We start from the raw sequence: 23,489 nt of genomic DNA, 5'->3' as shown, positions 1-23,489 counted from the left end.
TTCAGTAGACCTCTTACCAGCACGGACAGTCCAAGTATGTGCGTCGTTGGCTGCAGCAGAAACAAAGAGAGTCGAGCTGTTCTCCTTCAGGGTGGCAATACCGGCGAGGAGAACAAATGTACCATATAGTGACGACTGGAATAACAAGTCCAAGAAAAGATCATCATATCATTAAAGCATTATTCTAGAAGTGCAGTGAAACTCTAAAGGTATATCTGGTATATAGATCTGAAAGAAGAAATCGCTCAGAAATGGTTGTCGTAGTCGTTCTCGTCACTTTTTGGAGACGGTCGCATATGCATATGCACTTCCCAGAGTCATTACCACCCCGACCACATCCATCATGGACAAGGCTCGATTCTCGTGATACCAACTCAGGCCAACAATAGCTAGAGTCTTCAACTGGCTGATGACGTTGAATGTCAATGCCGATGTACGCCCAATGACCAGAAATTGGGAGACGTTGAGTAGTGCTGCGATGAAACCGGACACCACCAAGGCGTTGATACTGCGCATGTTCAGCTCTTGGACGACGGGAGCCTTGTCGACAAAGCCGCAAAGTAGCAACAAGAGACCGCAAGCGACGGGCGCTTGGTTGAGCAACAGCTGTGGAGGCGAGACCTTGAGGTCGACTAGCTTCTTCCCGATCCAGATCTGATAGAGGGCCGTGATCGTGAAGGCCGCAACGGCAATGCACGTGCCCAAGACATTCGAGAAGATAGAGGCCGAAGTGATGAGGCCAACCCCAAGACACAGCGTTGCAATGGACACCAAAGTCAGCACGTTGACGGTCTTGCCCAGGAGGACGTAGTTCAGCAAAACCACAGTCGGAGTCGTCATGATCTTTGCCAGTTGGTAGAAGCTCACGCTGTTGAATGTGAGGGAGAGGTTTCCAAGAATCAGGAAACCGGCAAAGAATGCTGCAACGGAGAAGACTTCCTTGACAGGCAGGAAGATAACGGGGAACATCTTCAGTAGTCGACCAGCAATGTAGAGCACCACGAATGATATGAAGAAGTGGTATGCGGCAATTGAGATTTGGCAATGTCGAAGCTGTTCGTCACTCAGCACGCTGTTGTAAGAGTCGAGTTAGCTATGGGTTTTCACAGAAAGCCTCGACAGCAACAATAATAACATACATCTTGTTAACGAAGACGATAGCAATGGTTGAAACAACGTTGAGTACAATGCAAGAATAATCGATCAGCGCTTGTCTGAGTGAAGATCGTGGTGTTGTCTCGGACTCGGACTCGTCGAGCCACACTGGCTTTTCGCTAATCTGTACCATCTTATCCAAGGACTCCAGGTCTTCCAGAGGGATCAATCCAGCCTCCTCGTCCTTGTGTCCTAGAACGCGAGGCGGACTGCTGCCCAGCAGTGTTGGGGAGGAGCTGGTCGAAGACATGTTGTTGTTGGCTGAAACAAGGGAAACGCAGGGAGTGTCGACGGCGAAAGTTGCTTTAATGCTGGTTTGTGTGGCGGAAGGAGATTCGAAGAGCTTGATGTCCCGAGCGGCCCCTTGCTTTTCTTATACGATCCTGAAGTGTGTCAACATACCGAGATGTCTGGGAGGCAGGGAAATGCTTGGGTTACGGAGGTGGCCATTGCTTGATGGGCCTCCGTGGAATGACAACAGGACTGTCTTTTCCCTCCTGATGTGGCTGATCCTATCAATGCGTCGCGCAAGGCCGACTTTTGGCACGACGCCCGGTCTCATTTCATTGCCGCATCTGCATGGGATGAAGTTCCCATACTAGGCCTCTTTCTAACTTGGGGCCTGATGATCGAAGAAAGTCAGTCCGTGACAAGCTCTTGTCAGCTCCATCAGGCTGGGGATTGTCACAACAGAAGGCTCCTGTCCTGGAAGATACGAAGTACTCGTACTACCGAAGCCAAATTAAGATGAACGCGAAGAACATTGATAGCTCCACCCGAAAAACGACTTTGTCGCGAGACTCGTGTGCTGCTCCATACATACATCGTCTTCTTTTAGTTGTCGGGTACGACCGCGCATCACCAGCCAGCCATGCACTTGATGTTTGACCAAGACCTCAGATGCCGTGGCCAGGCCAGGCGCTTCAAAGACTGTTAAAAAGAGTGACAGGTCTCCGTGGGTTAGGGGCTCCAGGATCCCTTTACGACCAAGTCGCAACCGAATTATTCTGGTGATGTTGCTCAAACCTTTACAACTGTGGCCTTCGTATGTATATACGCACAAATATTGCCCATGAAGCAAGAAACCCCTATTGGAAATCATCGATCCAGTCGAACGGTGTCTACCAAGGCTTCGCAAAAGGTTTTCGACCTAGCGCAGAGGCATCTTCTAAGGGGTGTGAGCGAAAAAGACACATTTGACATGAGTCAGTCTAGACGCATTGATTGTTGGCTGGCTGGGAGGTGGGGGTGTTTAGGGGGAGAGACAGGGGCAGCACCAACGCCGACACCGACGCCGCCGACCCTATTAATCAGGTCCGCCATCTCCGTACGCGTCACGACGTGAGAATCGTCAAAGACCTTACCTAGAACTTTTGGTCCCAGCCGCATGACCACAGAGGAGCTATTCAGCCTGAAATCGTCGGTCTTCAACCTTCGAGCCACCAACAGTTCAGTTGAAGAGCCTTGTAATCGAGGCTAATCGACTTGGGGTGTGGGTGATCTATCTCATTGCGACTGATTGGAATTCCCACTCCAATGCTTTCGACACTAACAAACAATGCTTTCGTTCTCGTGGAGTTGAAACAATGCATCCACAATACAATACAATACAAAGCTCTTGAGATCACATCGCCAACAGCTAAGACCGCAACTCTGGACTTTAATCAATGTCGTCCTCCGGAGGAAACACACAAAAGTTGATAAGGCCACCTAAAGTACTCTGCATCTCGCCGAGAATGGAGGTCGAGCCGACTTTGTAGCAGCCTATCTGGGACTCGCTCTGGTGTGGACGAGGTGGAGGGGCTGATGCCCGTGGGGACCCTCTGGCCCTCTCACGGAATCTGCTTGAGCCATACAGGTAAGGAGGCCTTCGTGAAGGAAGGAAAAGCCCCACGAAAGGCTTCCAGACGCAATTCTCCCGGCAGAAAAGACCATCATCATCGTTGCAAGGGAATGGCACAGTGCTCGATGGTTCAATGGGATGAAATGCAGCTCCTGCAGCAATATTGTGTGATGCCTACTGGCTATCGTCGAATCGCAACCATTCGAAAGGAACAAGATCGTATGTCAGAGCCTGGACCAGAACCCTGACGACCCATACTGGGTTTTCTTATCAAGGCCTTCTTCGGCAGTCGTCTAAATCTATGGGCTAATTCCTTTTGGACAGTCGTTCAATGCCTGGTGACAGGCTTCGACTAAATCTTTATCTGACAATAGCAGCCTCAAACCTGAAATCAATCTCTCTTCGTTGCGAACGTGGCTACTTCTCTTAGTCCGTGTACTCAGCTGGCATTTGCAAGTCCATTGGTCTAACATCCCGGCAAGGGCAACGAGAGTGACATCGAAATGACACAACCAACCACCAAAGTCCAGGGATTGCCAGAGTTCAGTCGTCATATTACAACTCACAATTCGGAGGGCAAAGCCATCTTCCAAACACCAAACCCTGATGACCCATCCACGTCGGCGTCGACGCCGGCACCTCCCATATCGACAATACCGACGTGGACCAACTTTCCCACTTCAGGGTTCGGGTTGGGCTACGCAACTGACGCTCTTCAGGCGGATTTCAATCAGGATGCGGACCTCGAGGCATACTACAAATACTTGCATCAACACCCGGGGGTGGTGATACAAGGTGGGTCGGTATTCAGGGTGGTCGACATGGCACCTGGTGCATCGTCGCCAATGCACCGCACTGTATCTCTTGATTACGGCGTGGTGCTGGAGGGCGAAATCGAGCTGGAGCTGGATTCAGGAGAAAGACGACGCCTCCCTCGCGGGGACATTTTCGTCCAGCGGGGCACGGCGCATCGATGGCACAATACCAGTGACCAACCAGCCAGGCTGTTGGCCGTGCAACTGGACAGCAAACCCATTGTGGTTGATGGGAAGGGGGTTTTGTCTGAAGATTTCAATGTTCCTGCTGCGGACGCATGAGAGAACACCGGTCCTCGCAGATACCAGCGGAGTTACAGTAACTAATACCGGCCTCAGGCGTGGATAGAGGGGGACATATTAGTAATTGGGGGTAAGTGGGTACCTGTCCTGGTACCAACAGTGCCCCATCCCTTCGAGAGGGCGCGGGCAATTGCCGACGTAGTTAAGTAAATAGTGTGTACTGTACGGAGTACCTCATTGATTCAATGATTACTAGGTATGGCTCCTCCACCCCATCATCATCATTGAACTGTTCACCTTCCTCAATGGGCACGTCATAAGCTCTTTGGCCTACCAACGATAACCCCTCCTCGCTTCGATCTAAAATCTAGTCGAGGTACGGACGTTTTTTCTTTCCTTTCTACACAAGTTCACCTCTCAGATCCTTTTCTGCAGTTGATGCAATCGTTGCTCAGACCAACAAAGGGGATCATCTGCAACTCACTCTCTCGTACCACTATAACTAAATTTCCTACATATAGATCTATCTCAGACAACATGGCTGTTCGATCCGCTTTCGACCCCAAAGACATGGTGAGTGAATACTGAAGATGCGAGTGAAAGCCTCAAGTCAAGTCAATCACTAACCTTGCATGCCACAGGTGTTTCGTCACCTTGGTCCGACTGGATTGAAAGTATCCGTTCTCTCACTCGGTAAGCTCGCTAAAATCGCTTTTTGATTTTGGAATGCACCCACTGACAGTCTGGGACAGGTGGCTGGTTGACCTACGGAGGTACTCAGAAGGGAAACATTGTGAAGGAGTGAGTATGTCTTTGCCTAACTTTTAATTCGACTCCATTGACTTTGAGACAAGATGCATGCAAACTGCGTGGGATCATGGTATCAACTTCTTCGACACTGCCGAGGTGAGTAGAGAAAATTTCTCTGAGATAAAAATCGACCCTTGCTTACACACAAACCCACAGACCTACGCCAATGGCCAGTCCGAGATCGAAATGGGCAATGCGCTGAAGGAGCTCAACTGGCCTCGTGACGAGTATGTCTTGTCGACCAAGATCTTCTTCGGCACTGGTCGCAAGGAGCCCAACACTCGTGGTCTGTCCCGGAAGCACGTCGTCGAGGGTCTCAAATCCTCTCTGGAACGTCTCCAGCAACCCTACGTCGACATTGTCCTGGCTCATCGCCCGGACTACGCCACCCCCATGAAGGAGATCGTCGAGGGTTTCACCCAGGTCATTCGCAACCTCAACCTCGCGTACTACTGGGGAACCTCTGAGTGGTCCGCGGCCCAGATCACCGAGGCCACCCTCATCGCGGAAAAGTACAACCTGATCGCCCCGATCGCCGAACAGCCACAGTACAACGCCTTCCACCGTGAGCGCTTCGAGGTCGAATACGCCCCGGTCTTCCAAGAGTACAAGTACGGAACCACCATCTGGTCCCCACTCGCTTCCGGTCTCTTGACCGGCAAGTACAACGACGGCATCCCCAAGGGGTCACGGTTCGACAACCACAAGGACTTCTTCGGCAGCACCATCGAGGCTCTCCAGAAGCCCGAGGGCCAAGCCAAGATCGAAAAGGTCAAGAAACTCACAAAGATCGCCGAGCGCCTGGGTGGAAACATGTCTCAACTCGCACTCGCCTGGGCCGCGAAGAACCCGAACGTCAGCACCGTCATCCTGGGCGCCACCAAGGTCGAACAGATCATCGACAACTGCAAAGCCATCAAGCTGTTGGAGAAGCTGGACGACAAGACCATGCAGGAAATCGAAGAGATTCTTGACAACAAGCCCTCTCCACCAGCAAGCTTTGGACGGTCGAGATAAGAAAAAACGGCAGGCCGGATTCGACATTTATAGCCAGATCGAGATCAAAACATGGCACTCAATCAAGAAAGAGGCGCCGCCCTCCGGAAAGCTGTGAATCGATGTTTCACAGCCGTAACAAAAGTAGGTAGCTAGAAAAATGTCATTAGAAGGGTCTCTCTTTTCGAACTTGTCAAAAGTCGATCGATCGATCAATCAGTCCAGGCGAGGCGAAGCTCAATACTTTACTTTACTTTGGCCCCGTGGCGTTCATGATACACTCACTCACCTATAGCTAAGGTAGCTTCACCGGTATGTCAAGAGTCACATGTTATGATGTGTCTATTGATGACTTTCGATTGTTCACAGTCACTCGACTTTGTTCTCAAACTCATGCCCACTAGTCAATCACTCTCATTTGATTGATCTACTCGCAAGTGAGACGAGGTTTCATCATATCATTCACTCTCACTCTTACTTCACTGACAACCACCAAAGCGAATAGAAGTCACCTTAGCAACCAACAGCCAACGACTTTAGCCTTTCTTGTTTACGCTTTGCTGTTTTTCTAGATCTGCAGATCTCAAACAGCACTGTGTATATGGAAGGCTACATTCATGGCTCGTTGCAAGGATGCGACAATCTCCAGTATCTCACACTCACTCGATCTATCCTCTCTCATGAGTATACACAAATAAAATCACTTCCTTTGGTGGCCTTTTTTCTTTCCTTCTCAACTCCTATGTTTCCAACCTCGATATCATTCTCACCAGTCAGCATCGAAACAAACTAAGGTACCAGGACAAGAGTAAAAAATGCCGGTCTTTGAAACCCCAGCAGACGTACCTGATGTCCGAGTCCCGGAAGGGTCGGAGTCAGACAGGAGCGACGACAAGTTCGTTCGAAAACTTCAGGAAGTGCCTCGTGCCATGGCATACTACGACGATGCACCGAGGTTTCAATTGCCGTCACCCCATCATCTGGGATTGTGGAGATTGGCGAGAAGAGCTTCTCTGCAGAACCGTCCGAGATACAACAGCAGCAGGAATTACTTTCCAGATACTGATCAGAATGTTCGATCCAAAGTGTCCAAGACGACGACCACAAGGTCCAAAGATCTGGTATCCTCGATATATTCCAAGGTGCGGCGGCGACAAAGCTTGATCAGACGAAATCACAGTCTCTACAGTCTTCCTGAAGGAGAAGAAAGTGAAGACTCCGGGAGTGAGAACGATACCCCAAAGGAAAAGGAAAACGACATCGTGGATGTTGGAAGGGCTCACGTCAGTTCGGACAACCAAATCTTCGTACACACCGAGATAACGATCTCTGAGTCCTTGGAACTCGACCTCCTATCTACAGATGCAAGTCACCAACTACCACGATTGACGACAACATACATCAGCGGACCGAAGATTGGCGGCGTCGATACCATCCCCTCGGACCCTAATCTGTGTCGAGCCACCCCGGAATCTTCTCTCGCCAGTCCTTATACCTTTTTGATGGAGAGTAGATCACGGCAATCCAACGATGCTGGTGTTATTGGTAGTTCCTCCTCTTCTTCTTCTTCTTCTTCTTCTTCTCGACCATCGTCTTCAACTTTACCGTCATCCTCGCAACATTCAAAACCCTCTACCGATACAGCACCACCTCTCGACGACGTGATTGGTCGTGCGGCAGTAGCCTCTGCCGAGAAAGGCAAAGGTTGGGCGACCAAACGTTGGTCGACCGCATCACGACGACGACGACCTTTGTCCTCCTGGTCGTCCCCTCCTGCTCCTCCCACTGTGACGACAAGTTGCTGCTCATCAGAGAATCAGAATGAGCCATCTTCTTCGTCGAAATCATCATCATTCGTGCGTGCTCACTCGAAAGGTGATGATGGAGTCACCGGAAGAGGAAGAAGCAACACCGACGTCGAGGAAAAGACTCGACGCGGCATTGAAGGCGGACAATCCCCACAAAGAAACCGCTTTGGATCTTCTCTCCGAATTCCAGACTTTCTACGGCCACTGGACAAACCTCAACCTCCGACCCGAACGTACGACCTCGTTTTGAGGAGGGATCTTTTTTCCAGGGCTCGACCTGGCAACGAAGTTCCTTCGACGTCTTGTAAAAGCTCGCCCGGCTTCTCCATGGCAGCAAAATGGCCGCCCTATTAAAAAACCACAGGCAGAGGCAGTATGGGCCATGGAAGCAGAGTCAAAAGCAAAAGCTGCTCGTCAGGCTGAACGCGCACGTCTTCTTGCCAGGTCGGGAAGTTGTCCTGTCCTACCACCGTTCAGGAGGAGTGTCTGCGGCGGCGGGGGCGGAGTCGTCACGAACTGGAACTGACATCGGTCACCTATACTCGCGTAGGTACGGGGTACAGTGTCGTCTGCACCAACGATTCATCTCCATCGTCTCTGGATGACAATTCGGGACAGATTAACATGGAGAAATGATGATAATTGTCCGGTGGACACGACAAATACGGGGTTTGCAGTGCAGACCTTGGGGCGTTTTTTTGGGGGTGCTGGAAATTGGGTTTTCATTGCTTTTACAACACCTTTTGGGCGCTTCTATTCTGGGAGTGCTCGTTGGTACCGGTTCAAAGGTCCTTTTATTGCATGCGACTATCGACGACACACTTGTGCAGTGCATCAGTGGGTTGTCAATTTTGGTTATTTTGATTTTTCATAATTCTGGCTTTGGGCTAATAGTGTAATATTTTGGCGACTTTTGAGCAAGATTGATTCACGTCTGGAAACGAAAGACGAAAATGGGAGAATTGGGAGGCGGCGATTTTCCATCATGTGCTCAACAACGAAAGCACCTTTTTGGGAGGGAAACGAATCAAAACTATGCGCAAAAAAAGGACTCATTTAATTCAACTAGCTACTACGATACGGTCAGGTACAAAATCAAATTATTGACTGATATCCGTGCAATACCACATACGATACACTGATATCGAGACGCCTTGGTTCTCCAATGGTGATATGCCTTTGATTTATCTAGGTAGTATCTGGTGGCACTCGCATACTTGCTTGTGGTCTAAATCTGCGACCCAAAGATCGGATTCTTCTCTCTTCTGGACGTGGTCTAAAAAGAAAAAAAAGGAGCAAAAGTGTCAAGGGTTCTTGCCTTTAGATTTTGCCGGGCTTCAGCATAACGCACAACTGCTGCTCACACCGGAAGGACTCGAGGAGTTTGATCTTGGAGGTATTATCCAAAGGATACCTCGTTATTACTGCTGCCAAACCTGCTTGACGAAATCTTCGACGTCTTGTAAAAGCTCGCCCGGCTTCTCCATGGCAGCAAAATGACCGCCCTATTAAAAAACCACAAGGTCGCAAAATCGTCAGCCTGATACTTCAATATGACATTGACGTCCGTCCTCGATGGAACCGACAAACCCCCCCTCCAAAAGTGACGGGGATAATGGGGTTAGACAAGTAAAACGTACCTCGTCGTGATTCCTGAACCACACCAGATCTCCTGTGGTGGCGACCCAACTCTTCGGTGTCGGTGTGATTTCCTTGGGGAACCAGGAGAACCCCATGGGTTTGCGACAGTGGTAGTCTGGGTTCGCGTGGTTCATGTAACGGTCGGCTCCCCTGTCGTAGACCCTCGAGTACGCTTCTTCGTCCTTGTCCCAATCCACGGGAGTGTCGACGACTTCTTGACGGTAAGGGTAGATGCACCTCGGGAAAGTTTCGGTGAGCCAGTACAACGTGACGGACGTTAGGATCTCGTCGACGGTAGGAGTCGTGTCGGTCCACGTCAAAAACTTTTCTCCGATCCTGTCGTTGGGCAGTCGTCGAGGTTAGAGAAATGAGACACCTTTGAAATATAGACCCAGAGAGGGAATGTGTGTGGACACTGGACACATCTACGGGATGGTGGGTTTTTTTTTCTCGAGAGCTTTTTGTGAGGCACAGCCAGAACTTACCATGCCAGGAGAGCCAATGGGCTAGATGATAGTGTGAAGCCGATTGTCGACGTACGTGTTGCATGCTCGAGAGCATATGCAAAGCCGAACTTGGCGAATCGATCACCCCATTCGAGGCCCTTCTTTTCAAAATCTTCGAGCGGGAGTTTGCCATGGATTGTTGGGTCAGGTTGTGGGACGACACAAAAGTTGACTAGTCGGATGGTCCATGGAATTAGCATATTCACATCGGGTATGAAACGGAATGCTTCATTGTTTGAAGACAGTCTCTTTCAGGGTATGGGCACAAGGTCGACTCTTACGATGTAGTGCTGTTTGGGACCAAGTTAGCATTTGTGACCATCTTCCGACGCGGTGAGGGGAGGCGTCGCACTCACCTTTGCATGAATCATACATGGCAGCCATGATCCTCGCGGTATAGCTCCCTATGTCGCCGCCTTGTAGGACATAGCCGCCTTCGAAGCCGAGTCCACACATGAGCTTGTGCAGGAGTCGTGCCGAGTCTTCAAGAATCCAGTTCCTGTCCACGGGCGGAGTCGACGAGAAGGCGTATCCTGGGAGAGAAGGCACGATGACCTGGTAGGGGAGCTCACCGGGAGTATACCGTTTTCGAAGGAGTGTCAAAATGTCGAGAAACTCCATGAAACTTCCTAATCAATTCCCCACAAAGGTTGGCATGATGATTGGAGTTTTCCAATGGCCGTCGTATCACATTCCACACTTACCTGGCCATCCGTGGATGAACATCACGGGAACGGCGTCCTTTCTTTTTGAAAACAGTCCAACGAAGTGGATTTGATGCAGGGAACCGTCATCGTCTGGGACTTGTGCGATGAAGTTTGGGAATGCATTGATGCGCGATTCAACTGAACGCCTGTTGAAAAGATACACATATATCTTCAGCTCGATCGAACTTCTGGGACAAATTGGAGTTTGATCGACTGTATCACTTACCAGTCAAAGACATCTTGCCAGTGTTCTTTGGCCTTGGACATCCAATCGTACGTCACGCCAAACTTGCCATTCGCGCTGGTGTTCTCATATGTCCTGGGTCCAAGCTTGGATAGGCGCAAGAGATTGTGAAAGGCTGTAAGTTCGGCCTCTGGCACTTTGACTGTGAATGGTGACACTTCGATGGAAGGCCTGTGCGGGAATGTTTCAGTGCCCGACATTGTGTAGAGGGTGGATGGGTCGAGGTGCGTAACAAGCTTGAGGTTGGATGAAGCTCGTGTCTCGATGGCAACAAAATATCAAAGGTCAGAATCAAAGATCATGAATCACCCGACAACACTTACACGGTGGCTTCGTGGGTAAAGTGTTTTTATATCGTAAACACACGCGCATATCTGAGTATCCGATTCCGCCATACGTCGGGCGCGTACCCCGGGACCCCAAGGGCGACGAGCCGGCGGTACTTATATAATCCGGTAGACACGGTCCGGGCTCTCGAGTACTCATCGTAGAAGATCCCACACCTACCATTCCACTTCGTTCTCTCAGGGACCAAATTCGACAGCTTTGGAGAATTATTAGCACAACCCATGATACGGCAGTCACTGCTACATTATAAATCACTTCGCTGGATTTCCAACCCGGAGACCACTGCAACGGGCCAAGTTGCCCCGGACTGGTGAAAAGTCTTGCCTTGATTGGTTGCCTTATCTGACACCCCTTATTTTGCAAATCCGTAGCGCCAATAGTCCTAAGGTCGTCACAATTACGACTCAAAGACCTAAATTATGGCTGAAGATAGCAGATCAATTGCCAATTGAGTTCATTCGCTATTCGTATTACCTCACAGGAGAGCACGCGAGCTGGGCTACATTCTCAGACTCTCAACACTGAAAAAGTCATTCCTTCATCATACGCTGATTGTCTTGAAAACTCCAAGACCACTTCCTCCGGTGACCATAACCGTGCCAGGCATTTGCGGATGCCAGTGAAGCTCTTTCCCATCTTCGGCATGGTGGATGAAGAGTAGTTGAGGAGGCACCTTTTCGGCACCTTCTCCCAATCCTAAACCTGTTTCTCTGCCGTATTCCTCATCATCTAACTCGACAGCAAGATCCCACAATGTCGCTGTGTTATCTGCACAGGCCACTGCAACCACGCTGTCGTCCGTGGGATGCCATTCGATAGAAGTTATTGGTTTCTTGTGGAAATTGAAATCGGCAACAGGGCTCGGCTTGAGCTGCGAGCTTCCAGATGACTGCGGTTTCCACTGTCTTAGGTCCCAAACAGCCCATTGACCGTCATCCGCGCCCGTGGCAAGTAGATGGAAGGTTTGTCGCGACCAAGACATGACATTGACGTCGGTATTGCTGATCTTGACATCCACCGCCGGTTTCCGACTCTTACTCCGGGCGTCCCATACCTTGACGGTACCATCCGAACTGGCAGACGCGAAGACGAATTTCTCGTTTGGCGACCATTGAAGTTCCTCGACTGAATTTGTATGTCCTGCAAACGGTCGGTCATCGGTGGCCCAACCACCACCTTGGGTTCGTTGTGTGCTGAAAATCTGTCCCGCGTTATCACCGGTCAAAAGTCGCCCGTTGGGATGTAAAGAGCTAGGTGCCCAGTCAAGAGCATAGCCTTCCGTCTTGTGCATACGCAATGTGCTTAGAGGTTTTGATGCATTCGGGGCAATAGTCGAGCCCGGATTCGACATCGATTGCAAGTATGGGGTGACGTCGTGTATCAGAACCTGGCCATTCTCGAGTGACGTTGCTGTAAGCGTTTGTGGCATCTGAGTCATGTCGGGGCTTTCGTTTGCAGGCTGGAAACTCCGTATTCTGTTGGTTGTGCTAGGAAGAGGGATGGATCTTGACTCAAGCACTGGATCTGAAGAGCCCTCGTCGTCCGATTCGTCGTCATCATCCTCAGAATCTGACGCGTTGCCTCTATCCATCTTGGACAGACTACTCAGTCGCAAAATGTATAACTCGTTCTCCTTTGCTCTTGCAGACTCGGCTTGTGTACCTGCAACTGCATACAGTGTTCGTGGATATTTCTTTCTTTGGTCTCCCAGATTATCCCTTACGATATCAAAAGAAAGGCAAGGCCAGTTCGTAGACAGGGTATGAAGCATTTCGTAGGTAGACGGGTCGGGGCTCAAAGTCATTCCTGGCTGCAATATTGAACGTCCCGGTATGAAGGTTTCTTCGTTTGTGTCCACATCCATGGCGTCCTGTGCTTGTTCGGCGTCTCTTTCTGCATCTGGTCGACCATCCACACCGGCCTCCATGATCTCATCCTCGGATTCGTACTCATCTTCAAACTCATCCTCAAAGTCTAGGGTGGACCCGCCGTTGGTGTCTGCTTCAGGCCGCTGACCCGCTTTCAGGGATTCCAGGTGTTCCTGGTCGTCTGCCGTTCTTTTGGACATGAGGGGGCGGCTCGTTCTCGAACGTATCAGGGGGTTATGTCTATGTTGGTGAAACTGCGTCGCAAAGGAATACTGGTCTGCTCTCCGCAATTTTCTAAAATTCTTTTTTGGATGCACTTTGCTTATCGGCTTATCACCACGTGACTACTTAGTAATCAGTCCACGAGACAAAAGCACCACGGCCATCATTTTCGACCAGATGCTTTTTCATGATAACCACCAACCTAATCCTCCAATTCAAGTACCCTGAGACAATAATCACCATAGGTAAGTAACTTGGTAAAGCATGCCTGCAGGACACGCTAGAGAGCATGCGAGACCTCATTCACACTATACGCACTCGGGTGACTTAGTCACTAAAACATCGCCACTTCCGTCCGACTGGGTTGTTACGGTGAAACAATTCGATGCAATGTACGGAGTACTCCGTAGCAGCAACAGGACTCATTTTAAGGATAATCCTAGTCGAGTCGCTCCGCGAAAGGGTCGAGGAGTGTATGGAATGCGATTGATCTCATCTCCACACTGCCACATTCAAGCATAAGCATGCCTTCTATTTTGTATTTGTATGAAATGCAGATTGGACAATGCAGCAGCAAGGTGATATCAAGTCAGTACTGACTTTACTAGTTTTACTGCTCGCCGTGTCGAAGCGAGAATACTAGTATCGTTGCAGGACCCCTTCTCGATGGTGCTATTGCATATTAGATGTGGTCTGACAAAAGCCTCTTGAGGATCAAGGACATATGTGTGGAAGAGGCACTCGAAACCTTACGAGAAGCGCGACAATGCCCACGGAATAATATCTTTCTACGTGAAAATCAATGCACGAATGGCAAACTGTCAAACAAAATGCATTCATTCTCACTCGAAGGCCAACTGAAAGCACATAGGCGGACACCACATGCTGCATACAATCTATGACGATCGAGCGACAAGGGAATTCCGAACGAGATTATCCGACGATGTATCGATCATTTTCTACCATATCTCCTGAGTTCACTACTTCCCTGCAAACGTCAGCAGTGAGAGGCAGATGTGATGCGTCAACATGATGTCTCGACAAAATTGCAGTCCTCCACAAGCTCGCGAGATGTTCTGTTCTATGACGAGCTTGCGCGCGCCGGGAAATCTTCGCTTTCCCTCGTCTCTTCTCATAACGAATTTCATACCCGTACACCAAGAGACATAGCTGTGAGCCTGATGAATAGGCAGGCACCCGAGTAAATCCTAGTAGGTACTGTAACCATCACTGTTACGCCCGAGATATCTCTCCTCGATATTCCGCTTAAGTGTGTTCACTGGGGTGACGGGCGTTAGTGATTTACGGAGCAAATACGGAGTACAACTGAGTTAATTCTAGAATTATCGTCCAGCAGCGTCGTCGCAGTTATTGCCGAAGAAAGTTTAGTAGAAGAAACGCGACACTATGCCATGATCATCCCGTTTTTGTTGTCAGAGAGATACTATTTCCACCGTTGGTCTGGCCAGCTTCGCTCGATCACTAACCACAATCACCCACCCCAACCCTCTCCCTCCTCTCCTGGCCTTTGCCATTCTTTTCATTTTCCCACTCATACTATCACAGGACTACTCGTGGACAAGGAAGCACCAGGTGCACTCAGGGCGTGTCAGTAACTCCACAACAACAACATCGAACTCTGTGTGATCTTTGTCGACATCCTTTTTCGCTCGCAACCTCTCTCGCCACTTATTCGCCCTCGTTACCTGACTTCTGTACGGGTCTTCACGACATTCACGGTGTCAGGTCGATCGAGTAACTAGATCTTCGTACACTTATCGCTCGCCGCGATAGCGTCCTTCTTTTCGCAAAACTTTTCTTGATTGTATGACTGTCTGTCTATCTTCTTGCTACTTCTTCTTCCTCACACCCCACGTGTGTTCCTAGAAAAGACTCCCTGGTGAGATCTCTTTCTACAATGGTTTTATGGTCTGAGAGGTTATGAATTGAAGCAAGTGCTTATTGTCTATGGGTGCTTTCAGCGGTCAGGGACATTGTCAAATCCCCCGTCCAGCGGGTGAGATTGTTCAAGGATGGCTGTCAACCTTTTCTTTCAAAGAGACCTTGGTCTCTTCGCTGTAGCTGTGAGTTCCTTGTTTGGACAGTTGTGACACAGAGTTTCTGATCGAAGAGGAGTGTCCAGCTCTTTGTTTCTGACAGCTTCTGTGTCCTCCCTTTTTTTGTTCCTCATTTTTGGCCTTCTCTCCTTGGAGACACAAGGTAGGCAAGCCTTTACACCCAAGGGTTGTCACTGAACGACCAGCAGTCGAGATGATGCTGGAAGAATCTCGTTCGTTGCAACCCCATTAATCTGTCCCAATCTGAGCGAAAGAAATCCTTTCCCAAAATATACTCAAGTACCTTTCTATCACTATATATTTTGAAGATAGTAAAATGAGTTTCGAGCAGTTTTCACCATCTTTTCCATTGCAAATATAGTACAACTTGGTGGCAACTGTAATGAAGTGAACTGAACCCATTTTAGTGCTATTAGTGTTCTCTTATGAACTTTAGAAAACACTGTACACAAATTACCAAACTTGGGCAAGTCTGGTATTTACTCCGTAGCAGACATGACTTCTACTTTGCTATTTCCATAGCGAAAACACTCTCTGCTAAGCATGATCAATCGGAGAAGGTCCGACTCCTATGTCAATGGTATAAACGTAAAGCGGCTTCTGGATGTAGTTCGAGCCGTTATTGAAAGTTACTCCACGGTTGAGCTGGGCGGCTGGCATCCACAATTTTCCGTACGTGTCGATCCACATTGCGTCGATCCATAAAAGACGAGGATCTTGGACAACTACGGTGAAAAAGGTCAAGTCAGTTATGCATAAAAAACATCAAGGGGGCGGCGTGTGGTGGTAACTGACGTATTGTCGAGGTGCCGTTCGGGGCTATCTTCAGAACCAACTGCCGGTTCGTGTCGCTATTGTAGACGTTTCCCTGCGCGTCGATTGCTGTGCCGCCGGTGGAGGGAGTCAGAGCGTACGGCTCGGGGTATTGCGAGAGGACACTGGCGAGAGTGGAATTGTAAAAGGCGTCATTGAGGTATTGGGTCGCGATCCGGGACATGCCCCCTTCGCAAGGCTGGTAGTAATAATATTTCCCATCGGGAGAGACCTCGTGCTGATCCGCATAAACGTAGAGGTATGTCATGCCTGTCGGTCCGCCGACCAGTTTGCCTTCTGCGGACACGGGCATGAATCCTTTCGTGGTTGGATCATCTTCAAGAACGCGCCTTGCCTCACCACTTTCGAGGTCGAGGACGATGATGGCAGGCGCACCGGCATCGGTGATGTACGCCAGGCCGACCGAGGGGTTGAACCGTACGTCGTCGATGAGACTGGTGGCCAAAGTGACATCTGTGTATCATCTACTGAGTACTCTGGTCCAAACTTGACCCGTTATTTGATGAAGTTTGAAGATGTCACTCACTCCCAAGATTGTACACTCTGGTCACATTGTTCGTGGTCAAATCCACCTGGACAAGTTTTGGTCCATCAGGTAGAATGACGGGCTCCCCGAAACCAGGTGAACCGGTGTCCACCAACCACAATGTTCCATCTGGACCGATGCGTTGAGAGTTGGTCCGTATCAGATGTGTCGCAGGGTCCTTTCCGGCCGCGTAAGAATTCCATTCTGCATCCGGGTACGGTGTTGGACCGCTGTTATTGTGCCACTCGGCGACCTGAGGGCCGGTCGAGCCATCGACACGTGCATAGAGGATGAACAGACGACCCTCGGGGGTTGTACTGATGCCGTTGACCGGATGTTGAAGTGTCAGTGCCACTTTCACCCTTGGGTCCTCTTGTGCGGCAGAGGTCGGACAATAGGCGACGAGGTTGAGGAAGAATGAAACGAAGAGTATTATCAACGACTTCATCTCGGCAGCTTTGAATCCGTCACGAAGTGTACTCGCGCCTAGCTAGCTACCTCATATAATATGTGTGATTGTTTTGGCCCGGGAGTCCACAACGATAAAGTCCAGCGAGAGAATTCCAGAGTCTCCTTTAATTTGATATATTCCACACGATCTGGATGTACGTCTGAGACCTTTAGAAGATCGTGCTACGGTTTCAAACGATCTTAATGACGTTATGTATATGCAAAATCTTCGAACCCCTCACACAGAGTAGGCAGGAGAGAACAAAGCATCATGAAGCGGAGTTGCTGCACATATCATGTCACTGCATCTGCCGGAAGTGAAAGCCTGTTTCCTTACCTAGCATAGATCAACAGAAATAGTCAGGAGATTGACCGGGTGAATGTTGTTCTACTGGCAGAAAAGTACGGTGCGGGGTGCATTCCCAGGGATGTCGATGATCAAATCAATATATGGAAAAGAAGGTCTATAATAATAGGCTATAGGGAGAATGGAGAGCGAGAGGAGAGTATTGTATGTATTTGAGAGCCTTGTCCCCCAGTAAATCTCCACTTCTAGATACACAGCCTTGTCTCCCTCTTTTGTGGTGGTGCTGCAACTGGATTGCTTCCTCGGCTTCTTAATAATAGAGCCTAACAAATCGCCCGGCTATCTTTCGGATACGGCAACGTCTCTCCACTAGAAAAGTGACGTACATTAGTAATGGCACACTCACTTTCTATACAAAGTCTGGAGATATAAATGTATTGTTGTCAGTAAAGTCATATCATACTGTTTGTTGTCTCATTAACCCTTTGCGCAACTGCCTCCGAGAACGACAATCTTGCAACATCACGACACAATGCCAGGACTACCCACCAAGACCAGGAGCTGGATCCTAACAAACAAACCGAAAGGTCTCGCAACCATTTCGGGTGACGAGCCAACCTTCACTCTACAGACTCGAGACCTTCCAGCGCTCAAGGACGACCAGATCCTGGTCAAGGTCCTTTACTACAGCAACGACCCGGCGCAACGAGGCTGGATCAGTCCGGATGTGCCCAAGGATCGTCTGTACGTCCAACCGGTCGAGGTGGGAGAACCAATGCGAGCCCGGGGCCTGTGCGAGGTTCTAGATAGCAAGTCCCCAAACATCACCAAGGGCGCCATCGTCCAGGGTGTGTGCGACTGGAACGAATATGCCGTCCTGGACGCCGCCACCGTCACTCCGGTCGAACAACTCCCCAACGGCTTGAGCTTGACGCACTACCTCGGCGCTCTGGGAAGCACGGGTTTGACGGCCTACTATGGCCTCGTGGTCATCTCGGAAGCAAAAAAGGGCGACAAGGTGGTGGTGTCTGGCGCGGCCGGTGCCACGGGTAGCATGGTCGTTCAGATTGCAAAGCACATTGTCGGAGCCAGCAATGTCGTCGGTATCGCAGGCAGTGAGGACAAATGTCGCTGGGTCGAGAGTCTAGGTGCAGATAAATGTGAGTTCCGACCCTACGAACTTGGATTGGGCCCTTCCAAAAACCAAATCTCGATACTGATTGGTCTTTGACTTCAGGCCTCAACTACAGATCCTCATCTTTCGAAGAGGACCTCAAGAACGCCACCGCTGACGGTGTCGACGTCTACTTTGACAACGTGGGCGGCGAGATCCTCGACTTGATGCTCGGCCGTATGTCCATGTATGGTCGTGTCGCCGCGTGCGGTGCAATCTCCCAGTACAATTCCTCGGAGCCACTGATGTTGAAGAATTACTTCCAAGTCATCTCCATGAGACTGCAGATCAGAGGGTTCATCGTCATCGATTACTTGAAGTCGAGGGCCGAAGCCCTCAAGGTCTTCAGGCAGGGCATCCAGGACGGTAAATTGAAGATCGGAGAAGGGAACGAGACGGTCGTGCCGACAAAGTTCGAAGATGTTCCCAAGACGTGGTTGAAGTTGTTTTCCGGTGACAACACCGGGAAACTGGTCACCAAGCTCGAAGCGTGAGAGGTGTCACACACTCGAAGTTGATGTTGTACGAGTAGTTTGTACCTACGAGAGCTAGGACGTGTGAAAATTGTCGTTATGAATTCTTGATGTACTCCGATGATGCTCGAGGCACCATGCGTGCTATGCATAGTCCCGGATGTGATTTCTCTTTTTACAATCTATGGTGACAGTATCGAGTATATGATCTTTCAAAGTAGGTATCGGACCGCTTTATAAATCATGTCGTCTCCTCAACACAAATCCAATTCTTTCACCAAGGGTACACGCCATCCTTGTATACAAACTTACCCACATCAGCATCACGCCTCCCCTCGACGATGTCGAGAATGATTTGTCCAGACACCTTGGGATCTCCCGCTCGACCACCGCCACTAATCTGCTCCTCTTCCTTCCCACGCAAATGTGACCGGACGAAGCCAGGACACATGACAAAGGATTTCATGTTTATGCCGTTCTTTGCATTGTTTTTCGACTCATAAATCATCATCTGGTTGAGAGCGGATTTGCTGGCGCTATACGCCGGGTACTCGAGGGCGAGAACCTTTTCCGAGTCTGCCATGGACAAGGATCCGAGACCACTAGACACATAAATCGAATATGGGTTCTTCGACTTGAGTAACAATGGTTTCAGAGCCTCGGTCAAGACCAAAGGTCCGGTGACGTTGGTTTGGAATGTCCGGTCCATGATACTTCTCAGACTACCGTCGGTTGGGGCTGTATATGGACGAAAAGTGGATGGGTCAGTTTGAATCTGTCTCTAGGAATGAAGAATGACAGGAGGTAGAAGAGAGAGAGCCGCTCGATGGTAGCATGAGACCACACGTACCTATACCCGCATTGTTGACCAGCACATCTAGGCGGCCGAACTTCTCTCCGATGAATTTGGCAAGAGCATCGACCGACGACTGGTCCGTTATATCAATCTGGACATCCGTCAATGTGCCCTTGATGTTTCCAGTCGCCTTGAGATCCGCAACAGCCTTCTTTCCGTTCTCAGGATTCCGACTTCCCACTAGGACATGGTAATTTGGCGATGCCGATGCGATGACCTCTGCAGTGGCGAAACCGATCCCAGAATTGGCACCTACAGCACGGTCAGCATGCGCCGGCCGGTAAAGAGGTCGAGGTGGATGTCGACTCACCGGTTACGAGGATGATAGTTTGAGATGCCATGGTTTCCGTCGAGTCAATTGAACTCGAGCCGACACTTTTGCACTTTGGTAGTGCTGTAAGGAATAGTGGTATCCTAGGTAGTAGCTTCGACCTGAACTTGTCAAGAGAAACAGGACGTATTTCCAGTATTTGTATCAAGCACGGACCCAGTTTTCCGTCTCTCCATTCTCATTCACTCCCATACACCAAGGCATAACGCATTGATTCATCAATGATTCAATAATCTCCACTTACAGTAACTTTTGGTCCGATATGTCCGCAAATCCCGTTCATTTGCGGCTTCTTCCAGGTCTTGTTCTTCGTAATTCTCGGGTGTGGATTGAATCGAGCCCGAGTTCTGTTAATGGGAACAAGGAGCGGTCCAGGAGTCTACTCTTCGGGGGTTCGTGGTGGTCGACGGTCGAGATCTCTTGCAGGGATGCCAAGGCCAGACGGTACGAATACGAGAGATGCCTTATTACTTAGTCAGACTTGTCCCGTTTACACAATGGGCCCCTGCGGATGTTAACAGGGGTTGTTTTCACGTATTGGACCACCTATACTGGAAATTCCAAGGCCAATTGGCGCCGAGAACAATTTCTTCTAGGTGACACCCGAGCCCTAAAGGTAACAAACTGAGGGCCAATACGTAGGCCTACCTCTTTACTGTAGCATAGTACGGAGTACAGCCTCATCCTATCCCAGTCAGGTAGGGGGGCTACTTTTGGTTCGACTTCATCGAAATGCATCCGATACCACGTCTAAGCTGTGACCGATGTCGACGTCGCAAGACAAAATGCGACAAAGCCGTACCCTGCTCGTCATGCAAACAAGCCAATTTGGTCTGCGACGTGGTCCAACGCGCCCGCCGCCCACGCGGACGAAGTGGAAAACAACGCACCAAAGCCACCCTATTGGAAAGTCGAGTCAGTCGGATGGAAGACATATTGAAGAATCTCCACGTCTTGCAAGCTGTAAAGACACCCATTGAAAGTCCAACGTAAGTGGTATTTATACTTACGCCTAAACGCAGGATCAGAGGCCACGAAATTTCAACTCCACGCCATCATCCTCGGTCTCGACAACTAATCACCTGGGACATGTATCTGTAAGTCCACATCCAATTGGGAACTCGGAAGCCATATCTGCCTCAACATCAATGGTGCCACTTGGTGACTTTTGGTCTGCTCTTTTCCAAGAGGTATGTACTGGCAAAGGTCGTATACCCAATTACGAGGCTCACACAAGTCACATTGGTATGAATGATAGGTAGCCGGACTAAGAGAGATTCTCGAGAGTTCAGAAGATGATGAGTTCGACGGTATTCCCCAAACAACCACGAGCACGAGCATATCCAATCCATGTCAAGGTCAAAGTCAAGGTCACCTCGACGACCCTGCTGCTGCATCGATCTGAATTCAGCTATACCACCACTGGTACCATCTCTTCACCACTTACTAAAGGGATACCTCGTATACCGGATGACATATCAGTTATATTACTTGACATCTATCGAATCAGGGTGGACAGTGTATACAAGATCCTCCACGTGCCCAGCACCATTGCACAAATCAGACTGCTCCATGACTCTACGGGCTCAACTTCAAACAGCAGTAGCTCACTCCAAGCCCTTGAATTCGCCATATACTACATGTCTCTCTGCACCATTACAGACGTCGAATCACAAGAGAGGCTCAAGTTCTCCAACCGCAAGGATCTCCTCCACCAATGCCGAACATCAACAGAGTATTTTCTGCAGAAAGCGAATCTACTACGCGACCCCAGCATGAAATCCCTCCAAGCATTCGTGATATACATTGTAAGTTAAGTTTTCCGGGAAGTTGGAAACACCTCTCCTCACCAAATCAATGTCTCTACCACCCTGCCTGCCCCCCCAGACCCAAAAACATTCACCGACACTCCATCTCATTCATCTTGTACCTTGTTTTTAGCTCGCCATACAAACCAACGTAAGCCGTGCGGCAAGTTGGTCTCTAGTATCCCTGGCGATCCGACTCGGCAAGGCCCTCCATTTGGACCGCGATCAGAATCCTCCTCCTCCTCTTCCTGGCACCACCGCCAGGGTCTATTTGCCATTTGAGATTCAAGAACGTCGTAGACTCTGGTTCAGTATTGGAATCATCGATACCCAAACGGCCCTCGACAGGGGGAGTCTCCCGCTATTTTCGTCTTCGGACGTCCAGACACCACCTCTCTATATCGACGACGCCGAAATGACATATCTCTCAGAAACAACCCCGCAAGGGCAGGGAATACGCCGACGAAACCCAGGGGAATTCACAGAAATGTCCTTTTCTTCCCTCACGCACGAAGCCATGTTGTGTCACCTCAAGCTCTGCGAGATCCCAAACTGGATTGGGTCCGAACCGAATCGGCAAGGTTGGGATGAGAAATTGAGGATTGTCAAGGCCTTTGAAACTTCGATGGCGTCCAAGTTTTGTCGCGTACGGGAAAACGCAGCAAGAACAGAGGCAAGTCCATTGGAAAAGTTGGCAGAGACTGCAGCCCACGACATATCATGTTCAATGTACCTCTTACTCTGGAGACCTCCGTATTATTGTCACCTTCCGCGTAACAAACACAACGGTACTTCTACTACTAGGACCACCACCACAATCACCGGCAGTGGTGGCGACTCCATGATTCCACCCTGGCACAAGGACTTGTGTACCGACACCGACTTTGACGTCCTCACCTCGGCGACGGAGGTGATGGGGGGTCACCTACAGACCAAATCGGTCGAGTTCTCTCCATGGGCATGGAAAGTCTGGGACAAATGGTACGCCCTGGCCGTCGTCCTGGCCGAATTGTGCGCCGCACCTTTCGGTCCGAAGTCGGATTGGGCCTTTGAGGTGGCGGAAAGATATTTCGACCGGCACTCGCACCTCGTCGACGACCCGGACTCGTCGAGGTCGTGGAGGCCAGTGGGTAAACTCATGACCAGGGTGAGGTCACTGAGAAGCAATCACGATCACGTCCACAACTCGAATTCGAACTCGAACTCGAATATACCACCACCACAACCTTTCAGGTCGGGGTGGCGGCGAAGGGATGACGATGACGATGACGATGATAATCATAATCATCTCAACCAACTTGAACCACTCTGCACGACGGCAGCACCTACGAGTATCGTATCAAACGGGTTACTCGAAATTCCTATTACAGTTCCATCACCATCACCATCAAACCCGGATCAAAATCAAGATCAAAATCAAGATCAAAATCAAGATCAAAATCAAGA

At 49.8% G+C, this 23,489-nt stretch overlaps 9 protein-coding genes across 10 annotated transcripts; 5 read left to right on the top strand and 4 right to left on the bottom strand.

Annotated features, from left to right (window-relative positions):
• Positions 1-150: 150 nt before the first annotated feature.
• On the bottom strand, positions 151-1,582 carry PV06_09011 (uncharacterized protein). The gene is made up of 2 exons (XM_016410412.1): positions 1,140-1,582; positions 151-1,072 (listed from the first exon to the last, which is right to left on the bottom strand). The coding sequence occupies exons 1-2, from the start codon at positions 1,403-1,405 to the stop codon at positions 274-276; spliced, it is 1,065 nt and encodes a 354-aa protein (XP_016259434.1). The 5' UTR covers positions 1,406-1,582; the 3' UTR covers positions 151-273.
• A 1,599-nt stretch (positions 1,583-3,181) lies between these two features.
• PV06_09010 (uncharacterized protein) lies at positions 3,182-4,095 on the top strand (the record flags this gene model as incomplete). Its single annotated transcript, XM_016410411.1, has 1 exon — positions 3,182-4,095. The coding sequence occupies exon 1, from the start codon at positions 3,502-3,504 to the stop codon at positions 4,093-4,095; it is 594 nt and encodes a 197-aa protein (XP_016259433.1). The 5' UTR covers positions 3,182-3,501.
• Positions 4,096-4,318: 223 nt separating this feature from the next.
• PV06_09009 lies at positions 4,319-6,221 on the top strand. 2 transcript variants are annotated; one of them, XM_016410410.1, is made up of 6 exons: positions 4,319-4,432; positions 4,578-4,629; positions 4,698-4,749; positions 4,809-4,857; positions 4,911-4,962; positions 5,023-6,221. In XM_016410410.1, the coding sequence occupies exons 2-6, from the start codon at positions 4,594-4,596 to the stop codon at positions 5,881-5,883; spliced, it is 1,050 nt and encodes a 349-aa protein (XP_016259432.1). In that variant the 5' UTR covers positions 4,319-4,432; positions 4,578-4,593; the 3' UTR covers positions 5,884-6,221. The 2 variants fall into 2 exon arrangements, with proteins under 2 accessions (XP_016259432.1, XP_016259431.1); XM_016410409.1 differs by lacking the exon at positions 4,319-4,432 and having other exon boundaries at positions 4,438-4,629.
• Positions 6,222-6,434: 213 nt separating this feature from the next.
• PV06_09008 (uncharacterized protein) lies at positions 6,435-8,024 on the top strand (the record flags this gene model as incomplete). The annotated part of the gene is made up of 1 exon (XM_016410408.1): positions 6,435-8,024. Exon 1 carries the CDS (start codon positions 6,678-6,680, stop codon positions 8,022-8,024), a length of 1,347 nt encoding a protein of 448 aa, XP_016259430.1. The 5' UTR covers positions 6,435-6,677.
• An 806-nt stretch (positions 8,025-8,830) lies between these two features.
• PV06_09007 (uncharacterized protein) lies at positions 8,831-11,054 on the bottom strand. Its single transcript, XM_016410407.1, has 7 exons — positions 10,751-11,054; positions 10,522-10,670; positions 10,174-10,446; positions 10,099-10,107; positions 9,797-9,989; positions 9,311-9,647; positions 8,831-9,175 (listed from the first exon to the last, which is right to left on the bottom strand). The coding sequence occupies exons 1-7, from the start codon at positions 10,966-10,968 to the stop codon at positions 9,092-9,094; spliced, it is 1,263 nt and encodes a 420-aa protein (XP_016259429.1). The 5' UTR covers positions 10,969-11,054; the 3' UTR covers positions 8,831-9,091.
• Positions 11,055-11,589: 535 nt separating this feature from the next.
• Positions 11,590-13,184, bottom strand: PV06_09006 (uncharacterized protein; the record flags this gene model as incomplete). Its single annotated transcript, XM_016410406.1, has 1 exon — positions 11,590-13,184. One exon carries the CDS (start codon positions 13,182-13,184, stop codon positions 11,658-11,660), a length of 1,527 nt encoding a protein of 508 aa, XP_016259428.1. The 3' UTR covers positions 11,590-11,657.
• A 4,644-nt stretch (positions 13,185-17,828) lies between these two features.
• Positions 17,829-19,234, top strand: PV06_09005 (uncharacterized protein). The gene is made up of 2 exons (XM_016410405.1): positions 17,829-18,561; positions 18,639-19,234. The coding sequence occupies exons 1-2, from the start codon at positions 17,934-17,936 to the stop codon at positions 19,067-19,069; spliced, it is 1,059 nt and encodes a 352-aa protein (XP_016259427.1). The 5' UTR covers positions 17,829-17,933; the 3' UTR covers positions 19,070-19,234.
• An 11-nt stretch (positions 19,235-19,245) lies between these two features.
• On the bottom strand, positions 19,246-20,347 carry PV06_09004 (uncharacterized protein). The gene is made up of 3 exons (XM_016410404.1): positions 20,215-20,347; positions 19,899-20,156; positions 19,246-19,786 (listed from the first exon to the last, which is right to left on the bottom strand). Exons 1-3 carry the CDS (start codon positions 20,243-20,245, stop codon positions 19,323-19,325), a joined length of 753 nt encoding a protein of 250 aa, XP_016259426.1. The 5' UTR covers positions 20,246-20,347; the 3' UTR covers positions 19,246-19,322.
• A 1,186-nt stretch (positions 20,348-21,533) lies between these two features.
• Positions 21,534-23,300, top strand: PV06_09003 (uncharacterized protein; the record flags this gene model as incomplete). Its single annotated transcript, XM_016410403.1, has 3 exons — positions 21,534-22,043; positions 22,177-23,169; positions 23,190-23,300. The coding sequence occupies 3 exons, from the start codon at positions 21,534-21,536 to the stop codon at positions 23,298-23,300; spliced, it is 1,614 nt and encodes a 537-aa protein (XP_016259425.1).
• Positions 23,301-23,489: the final 189 nt, after the last annotated feature.

The sequence above is a fragment of the Exophiala oligosperma genome (assembly GCF_000835515.1).
Source record: "Exophiala oligosperma strain CBS 72588 unplaced genomic scaffold supercont1.9, whole genome shotgun sequence".
Lineage (NCBI taxonomy): Eukaryota > Fungi > Ascomycota > Eurotiomycetes > Chaetothyriales > Herpotrichiellaceae > Exophiala > Exophiala oligosperma.
This window is presented reverse-complemented; position numbering and strand designations above follow the sequence as displayed.